The following is a 9,308-nucleotide window of genomic DNA, read 5'->3' on the forward strand; positions in this document are numbered from 1 at the left end:
AATGAAACACAACAAGCCACTTCTCAAACAAGTATTAAAGTTTTCATGGCTATAAAGCAGTGTCAGATTTCTTTTTGATTCTCTTTAAATCAACATAATAGGTAATCTATCACATAAATATTCATTATTTGTAGGGAACCCCAAACTATTTTAATTTTTAATTTAAAGAAAGTGGGTCAGATGTCCAGTAACAGGTGAATGGATACACAAATAGTGGTATATTCCTACCATGGATTACTACTTGGCAATAAGAAAGGAACAAACTACTGATGCATGAAACGGATGAATCTCAAAAACAAGGCGCTAATGTGCAAGAAGCCAAAGGGTGATGTCGTATCCTTCCATCCTAGAAAACTTCAGAACACAGGCAAAACTAACCTATGGTGATATAAAGCAGATGAGTGGTTGCTGGAGCTGGAGGGGGAATCACTGCAGAGCGGCATGAGGGGACCTCTCTTTGGGGTAGTGGGAGCGTTCTTTATCTTGATTGGAGTGGTCACATAGGTGTTTGCCAAACTATACATTTTATGGGTACATTTTATGTATGTAAATTCAAGCTCAATAAAGCTGATTTATGAAGGAGAGAAAGGGGGCCATAAACATTTCAATTTTTCAAGCTGACTTGCGTGCTAAAAGAGCTGCCCAGAGCTAATTAAGGATCCTCGGCATAGTTTTTTAATGCACAAAATTTAATGATGGACAAGAGAAAGAAAGGTGAGGACAGGTCAGACTAAGACAGAGTGATTTCCTACGGAGGGCAGTCCCTTTGGATTGGAAGAAAGGAGGTTAGAGGGTAAGAGACTGAGGGGAGACAGGTCTTTACAATGGGCCGCCTGGTGATATTGGGAGCTGTGCCTGAGAATATCTTGGTGTCCCAATTATAGTCTCAAGGCCTAAAAAGATAATTACAAACATTAAAAAATACTAGTCGAATGTCTACATGCATCCCTTTTGTGAATGAACGTTCTTGACCTCCTTGTCTTTCCTGTGCCTTGGACACACACAAAGTCCCACTCCAGTGTCTCTGCCCCGGCAATGCCCTCTGCTGGGTGTGCCCTCCTCTCAGACACTGTACAGCTCACCCCCTCTCCCTCCACCCCAGACACCACTGCTACCACCCTCCTCCGCTTTACTCTCTCCCCCCTTGCCTTCATGTAGCTTCATTTTTCTTCATAGCACCTGTCACCACCTGACCTAAGATTCATTTACCATTTACCTTCTCAACTAGAACGAAGCTCCATGAAGGCGGTCTTTGTTTTGCTCACTGCTAGGTCCCGTGTGCCAAGCACGGCACCTGGATTTAGCAGTGCCTCCAGTATTCACTAAAGGAAAGAATGGATGGATGGATGGAAGGATGGATGAATCTATGTGTGTGACGGTGGGATGAGGGAATAAGGGAGATGATAAGGTGTCAGTACTGAATAGGTTTCAGGGACAGAGAATTATCAATACAATGATCTTTCCCCAGTATTTCAGTTTATTGTGGTAATTGCCTTATGTTATGGAAGACGTGAGGTCACATTTAGAATGTGGACAAGAACATACCACCTCACAGTACTCAGGCCAAACGTTCAGCACAGTGCCTGGCACACAGTAAGTGCTCAACAGTAGTTAGTTATTAAATCTGAAATAGTAATTGTCATGCAAACTAAATTAAAAGTGATCTTCATCACTGGGCAAAGGGGAAAAATAAGAGGGCAAAGAGATCTGAAATAGAAAATAGGACCTTTCCTTGCCTCCTCTGTTAAAACCGGGGATAGTGTTCAAGTTACAGTAATTTCTGTAAAATATGTAAGTAAGCTAGTAAACGGTTTACTAGCTTACTTAGCTCTGTTAACCGAAGTAAATTATTCCGAAGACACAGTTTTCTTCAATGAGCTTAATGAATGTTTTCTGTTTACCATTATGGATGTTTTTACAAATATCTCCTATGCCTCCGGTATGATCACGGTGCCAATGGGTCACTATGATTTCCTGGATGGCTGTGTTAAATTCTGTCAGAGCCTGCTTTAAACAGATGATATATTCTGGGATTGCTGGTTCTCCAGTGTCAATGAGGATTCTCCTGAAAATTAAACGGAAAACAATCATACAGTCGGAACACAGAGTTTGTATCAGCATGTTTCTCACACAGATAACTTACATTACATTTAAGAAACTGCACAAATTGCCTTGCTTCCAACATGCTCGAAAAGCAGCTGCATGTTATTTCAGCTTAACTATAATCATCTCACCTTCAGAAAGTTCTCTGAAAAAAACTTATGTGAGTCTGAACAAGGAATAATAGCAATGGTATTCAACACTTACATAGCACTTAAAAGAAATAAGGCACTGTTCCAAGGACCTGACATATTTTAACAATTGTATTTCTCGTAACACCGTTTTGAAGTAGGCATTTCATTATTATATCCAGAAATTAAGTAACTTGCCCAAGGTTACTCTGCAAAGATAGGGCAGAAGCAGGATTTGCACCCAGGTATTCTGGCGCCAGAAGAGGCACTTTTATCCATGCTGCCTTTGAGATCTTTTACAACATCCTCAAATATCTCGGAGATATGAAAGAATCTGATTCGATGGTATCCCTAAGGAAACCCAGTCTTCTGCACTATACACAAAACCGATCCCCGAAGTTTTACACGGGCTGCCTTACGTGAAAGTGCAGGTAGCAGGGAAGTTTCGGGGAATGTCTGAGCTGCTTCCTTTCTCTACTCAGACCACTTCATTAGTTATCTTTTTCTGCTTGTGGTTCTGAACCCACCTTCTACTTTGTTTGCCCTTTCTCACTATTTTATGGGATGATGGTCTTTCTCTCTGAAGTTTTCTGGAAGAAATCAGGGTGACATTTTCCTTCTCCAGAACCAATTCACTGACTTCTTAAATTCACACTGTTTCACAGGAATCCCTCCCGAATTCAGGCTGGGGGAGAGATGATTCATCTTGATGCAAAGTTTCAGTCATTCTATTTGTGTATTAATTCATCAATAACTGTTTATGAATGATCTGCTATGTGCCATGCCTTTCTTGCAAGACAAAAACCCATCTTGCCCTGGAGAAACAACCTTTGTATGTTAATGATGACATCTGTAACAGCAATTTTAGTACATGAACGATGTCGTTGACTACAGCAATTTTAGTCATCTGACTCTGGTGGATGAATATTTAGGTAGTACAGGACTGAGGGCAGAGGGGACAAGAAAGGGAATAAAGTTTCGGATAGAGAGATTAGTCATAAACTCAGTAAAGAAACGTGGCTTTAGGGGCACTCGGTTTCACAGTCACTTGTCCATTCAAGACACACTGTGGGTCTCTGGAGGAAGTGGACTACATGGGAAGCACCTAGAATCATTCTTCATGTGGCGTAAGTACAACCTCAGCTGTAAACTGGAAAAAAAGGTTGTTCCCTCCTTAACAAACAGCAAGTCTATCAATGATGTCTGTGAAGAATTAGTGCAGAGGATCAGACACTGTCATCTCTAGGTGGGCTGTGTCCTTCACAGCCCAGACAATACCCTATCTTAGGATGTCATTTTGCAAATGTGAGTTATGCTAATCCAGGGGACAAGAGAAGAGTGCAAAAGAACCTGTACAGGTCTGTGACCAATTTATTCACCAGAGCGCAGGGCCTGGCATGCCGTAACAATCTGCTACGTGAACGGAGAAAAAAATTCTTCAACTAACGGGAGTTAGTGTCATCAACTTCCTCAATTAGGTATTTTCTATCAACATTGAGATAGCTATTAAATGGTTTCTGTCAATTTGCTGTCCCTCTTACAAAATCATTAAGTACTTTCTGAGCACCTACTATAAACCCAGTATTGTCTGGATGTTATAAGGGAGGAAAAAGTGAGTAAAGTAATAGCAGACGTGCTTTCCCCGTTCGAGAATTTAAGTACTTTAGGTATGAATTTTCACTTAAATTTCACTGAATCCTCATAACATCCATCTGAGGTGGGTACGATACAACTCTCACTGTACAGATAAGGAATCTGACGCTTAGCGAATCAACTGTCTTGTCCACAGCCATGAGCCAGGTACTGGGACCTGATAATCAGAGCCCAGCGTCTTAACCCCAACTAGTCCACTAGACTGCCTTTTCCTATTAAGAAGAAATAGTATACTCACCCTCAAGGTATTTACAATTTTAATAGTAAAGATTAAAACTCCATCTTTTAGAGGTTCTAGGCAGAGGAGGAATGTGGAAATACTCTTTGGAAGACCTAGCTATTATTGGTCCATTCAAATGTTTACTGAATACCTCTGTACTAGGCATCACAGTAAGTCTGATGCTTTAGGGAAATTCATTTGGCATCTATGGGCTGATCAGAAAGAGGAAGGAAGACTGGTTAAAACTGCAGTTATCCAGCAGTAATAGAATCCTAACAGAGCAAATGAAGGGAAAAAGAGAATGCTCATTCATTCAGCAAATATTTACTGTACTATGTACAAGGCTCTGTGCTAGGTGCCAGAGATACAGTAATAAATAAGCCTTCATTGAATTTATATGCTAGTGGGGAGTGGAGTTGGGGAAATACATTAAGCTTCTTCCTACACACAAAAAATCATTTTATTATTGACATAAGGGCCATGACAAGTATGGAATGCTAAGGCAGTGTACTACATTAACCTATCACAGTGTAAGGCGTCAGGGAAGGCTTTATTGAGGAAATGTTATTTTAACAGAGCTCTAAAGGATGAGTGAGGTTGGCTGGGTGAAGAGAAGGATAAATGGGAGACAGAGAGGAAAGTAGGCATGAAAGCTCTGAGGCGGAGTGGATAGAGCCCATGTGGCCGGGATGGGAGAGAAGCTTGACTCAGGGTGATGACAGGTCGGACATCAGAATATCACAAGGCCTTCTAGTTTCCATTTTCCAAAAAATCCAACTCTGTTATGTTGGTGAATCACGAAGTTTTAAATGCAGCCAGACACACCTCTTCTGTGACTTCTGATGTCAACTGAATTGCCACACCCTTACGAAACCTCTCCAGTGACTAGATTAAAATCTTTAATTATACGGTTCCAGAACTCCAGACTGACTCTTCATCAGCCTCGTTAAATGGTAAATTATATATCCATTTTGGGGGCTATATGTTTTTTTGGGTTTTTTTTGGCCACACTGAGGCTAGTGGGATCTTAGTTCCCCAACCGGGGATTGAACCCAGACCCTCGGGAGTGAGAGCACGAAGTCCTAACCACTGGACCACCAGGGAATTCCCTGGGGGCTATTTGATTTATGGTATCTACAATTCGCCAAGCCAAGTGAAAGCAAAACTATTGTTATGTGTGTATTTTTTCTACCAAGTCCATAGGAGACTCCTAGTATATTGCCTGAGACACAGTAGGCACTTAGAAATGTTTCTACTATGAATGAAGGTTTTCTTTTTTATCAAATAACATTTAAAAGAGTCTGTAAGAAATATTATGTCTCCCAAAACTTTAAAAAAATACCAGAGGTGTTTTATTAAAGGGCAACTTAATCAAGACCAAGTTGTATTACTACTTTACAAACAGACCTCATTTTAAGCATACGGCAAGGAAAAAAGTTTCACGTTTCACCTACGTATAATAATGTCCCTTGAAATGTCACTTTGAAGCTCCTCCCATCAAGGATGGCAGTCTGTTTCCGCATCCTTTGAGTATGGACTTACACTGGGTTTTCCTACTGAAAACAGGGTGACATGAAAGTGATGGCTTGCCATTCGTAAGCCTCAGCCTCCAGGTCTTTCAGCGCTTCCTCTCACTCCACTGGAACCCTGAAACTAGCCAGTGAATAAGCTAGGCTACCCTGCTGCAGGATAAGAGACCAGAACACAAAAAACAAGAACCCCACAATACTCCTTTGGCTATGTGGGGGAGAATGGATTGAACAGGGACAAAAGTAGATGCAGAGAAGCCTATTTTAAAAGTGTAAGCAAGAGTTGTACTGGCTTGGACTGGGTGACAGCAGTGAAAATGCTGAGATCTTCTTAATGGCTTGGATACGTGTGTGCAGGAAGCAAAGAAAAATGTCAAGGAGGGTACGTAAGTATTTGCCTTGATCAAATGTGGGGATGGTTCTCCTTACCAAGATTTGGATGACTGGAAGAAGACCAGTGGGAAACAATGAGTTTCAAGTGGCTGTGAGGCTCCAACTAGAGATTTAAGAAACCAGTTGGCTATCCTAGTCTGATGATGAAGCGTGGATTTGTCTATACTGGAGCTATAAATTTGGGAGTTACTAATGAATAAAACAGGTGAAGCTAAGGAAGTAGACAAGATCCCCTAGGTAAAGAACATAACAATGGGAACAGAAGAAAGAGTAGGATTGCCTTGTGAAGGGCTCATACACTTAAAATACTTGAAGAGGATGATTCTAGAAAGGAAATTGTATAAGAGTAGCTAGAGAGGTGAGAGGAAACCAGGAGAATGCGGTGTTAAGCAAATCAAGGAGGGAGTGGTCAATAGCATCAAAAGATATTGAAGTTCAAGTAAGATGGGAATGGAAAAATGCCATTGGGTTTAGTGATACAGGAGGCACCTGTGGTCTTAGTGGAACAGATGGATACCATTATCAGAACCACTTACTTGGACCCAACTAATATTCATTCCTAGCCACCTAACATCTACTTTATACAGCAGAGCAGCAGCATCTGTACAACAACTTATTCTAGTTCAACTACATGGGTTCACCATCACCTCTCTCTCATCTATGAGTGATTCCACTGGCCGTTCCACTCCCTAAGCTTATGTGGGTAGAAGTCTAAGCAGTGTAAGATGGAAGGCCATGAATCTGCTCTTCCCTCAATCAGTTTCAGGTTCCTCATGTCTTTTAGCACCAGCACCTTGCCACACAGAGTGTGATTCTAGTGTTTAAAGACACAGTATGGATTTTTCATACAACACGGCCCCTAAACCTAAGCCAACTTCTTCATCTGGTTTTCAAACAGAACCAGCCATCTGTTTCACCGCTGGAAGAAAAGCAGGCTGTGTTGAACTTACAGAGAGTACACTGATCTCCAACATACTGTTTTCCTGAGAGACTTTCTAGGATAATTTTGACTACATGCAATTTTCATGTTAGGTACTGTCTTTTAGAGCTCGTTTAAGATGACACACTGAAAAGTGAAGAGCATATCTATGTACTTCCTAGGGTGAGGGAGTCTCAGCTAACCCAGACTGTACGCCAGATATCAGGTATTTTTGCTGCTTAATTTTCTGTTCTCCTCGATTCCGGAAGCAGCTCAAAGCTCTGACCCTGCCTTGTTTACCCTGGACTCAACTTGTTGCTTTCTGCTTGATGTGCAGTACTTCCAGACCCTCCATCCTGTTGCTTCTAAAATTGTGATTTACTGGAAAAAGGCAAATACAGTGGATACTTCAAATGAAAGCCCAATAAACTATACTTATTAAACTGTTTCTAGTAATCAACTATATTTTACTAATTGTAACACGTCCGGGCTGAACAATTAAATTCTGGGCTCAAGCGGAACTATATCTTATTTTCATTTTCTATTATCTAGAGTATACTAAAGACTAAGTACCATACAAAAATTGCTCAATGCACTTATTGTGCAGTAAATCACATGTTCCCATGTCTGCATAATTCCACTAAAATAGAATGCATCTGAACAAGAGAAAAATCTTAGAAATACAGACAGGCTATTCCCTCCGCAGAGTAATTTACATAAGGCCACACAACAGCAACAAAAACAAAGTTAGCTTCTCTTTCCCAAGAGCTAGGGGACTCTTCAACAGACTCGAGCAATTTGAAGCAAGAAAATCCTGCCCTCTGCTGCCGAGTTAAGAAAAAGGCCTCAGCACAACGAATCGCTTTGGCGAAGCGAAGTTAAACTCCGGGCCAAACACCAGTGAAAGTCAGGTGTGGAAAGTAAACGCTTTCCTGGATTAACTCCAGGCGATTTCTAGTTTCTCAACAGCTTAAACACGCTCATCCTGGCATTTAATATCATGCAAAGTAAATTAGATCTCAAAACCACGAAGTGGTTTTTTTCATTAGCCAGCTGTAAGCTAGAGAGTTGACCACCCAGGGTGGTCGTGATCTGGGGGTGGTCCCGCCCGCTTGGGGCGGGACGCCGTGGTGCCGGCTGCGGGCGCACAGCCCCCGCGGCGAGCAGCCATCGCAGCCCCAGCTCCGTGCGTCCCGCGGGTCGGTGTGTAGGATGCGGGGTTGGGGGGGAAACGTTTACCTGGGGCCCGTCCCCACCAGGTAGGTGTTGGTGCCCTGCAAGGTCATGGGGCCCGGGTTACAGCCCAGGACGCGAATCACCCGACTGGACAGCCGTTCCACGCGCTGCAGGGCGGCTGCCATCTCCCCCTCTGCCGTTCGCCCGCGCTGAACTAGAAGAGCCGCCGGAGCGCGGAACAAGCAACCAGGCCGTTGGCGGGGGTGGGTGGTGGGTGGAGGGCCAGCTGTCACGTGACGCCGCGCGTGCGGAGCGGGGTGTGGCTCGGTTACTGGGCCAGGGGCAGAGGTCACGTGAGGCGCAGGGACGGGCAGGGGGAAATCAGCCGCTGTGCCGCGGGCGGGGCCCGCGAGCACGTGACGACGCGCGAGCGGCGCGGGAAGGGAGGGGAGTCGGTTGCTGCGCGAGGGGCGGGGCCAGCGGCCACGTGACGCTGCCCAGGTTTCGCGGGCCGCAGCGCGAGGGAGTTCGTGGGCGTGTGGTGTGAGGCGCCCCGAGGCTAGGCTGGGTTCCCGGCCTGTGGGCGCTGCCGCCTGTCGTAGAAAGCGGTGCCTTCGCAGTAGTTTGTGTCCAGGCAGGCGAGTTCATTCAAGTGCATGAGAGACCTTTTAACCGGGGAAGTTTTGTGATGGAGCGAGGGGTTTGGGGTTAGTTACTGAGGACGAAATCCCGGGAAGGATCGCTCGTCGGGTTCTCAGGCGAGGGTGAGGGGTGTGTGTGTGTGTGGTGTGTCCTGTGTCGTGTGTGTGTCCTGTGTGTGTCGTTTGTGTGTCCTGTGTGTCCTGTGTGTGTTGTGTGTGTCCTGTGTGTCGTGTGTCCTGAGTGTCCTGTGTCCTGTGTGTGCTGTGTCCTGTGTGTCCTGTGTGTGTGTCCTGTGTGTGTGTCCTGTGTGTCCTGTGTGTCCTGTGTCCTGTGTGTGTGTCCTGGGTGTGTCGTGTGTGTGCTGTGTGTCCTGTGTCCTGTTGTCGTGTGTATGTCCTGTGTGTCCTGTGTGTGTGTCCTGTGTTGTGAGTGTGTGTCATGTGTATCGTGTGTGTCCTGTGTCCTGTGTGTGTCCTGTGTCGTGTGTGTGTCGTGTGTGTGTCCTATGTGCACTGTCCTGTGTGTGTGTCCTGTGTCGTGTGTGT

At 44.3% G+C, this 9,308-nt stretch overlaps 1 protein-coding gene across 1 annotated transcript in view; it reads right to left on the reverse strand.

The window, feature by feature from the left end:
• The window catches only part of LACTB2 (lactamase beta 2), a 30,220-nt gene extending 21,724 nt beyond the window's left edge, over positions 1–8,496 (reverse strand). Inside the window, exons 1-2 of the mRNA XM_004280584.4 lie at positions 8,185–8,496; positions 1,902–2,065 (exon numbers count right to left, since the gene is read on the reverse strand). Of these exons, the coding sequence (XP_004280632.1) occupies positions 1,902–2,065; positions 8,185–8,306 (286 nt within the window). The 5' untranslated portion in view covers positions 8,307–8,496. The remainder of the gene's footprint in view (positions 1–1,901; positions 2,066–8,184) is intronic.
• Between the last annotated feature and the right edge of the window lie 812 nt (positions 8,497–9,308).

This window comes from Orcinus orca, chromosome 17 (genome assembly GCF_937001465.1).
Source record: "Orcinus orca chromosome 17, mOrcOrc1.1, whole genome shotgun sequence".
Classification (NCBI taxonomy): Eukaryota; Metazoa; Chordata; class Mammalia; order Artiodactyla; family Delphinidae; genus Orcinus; species Orcinus orca.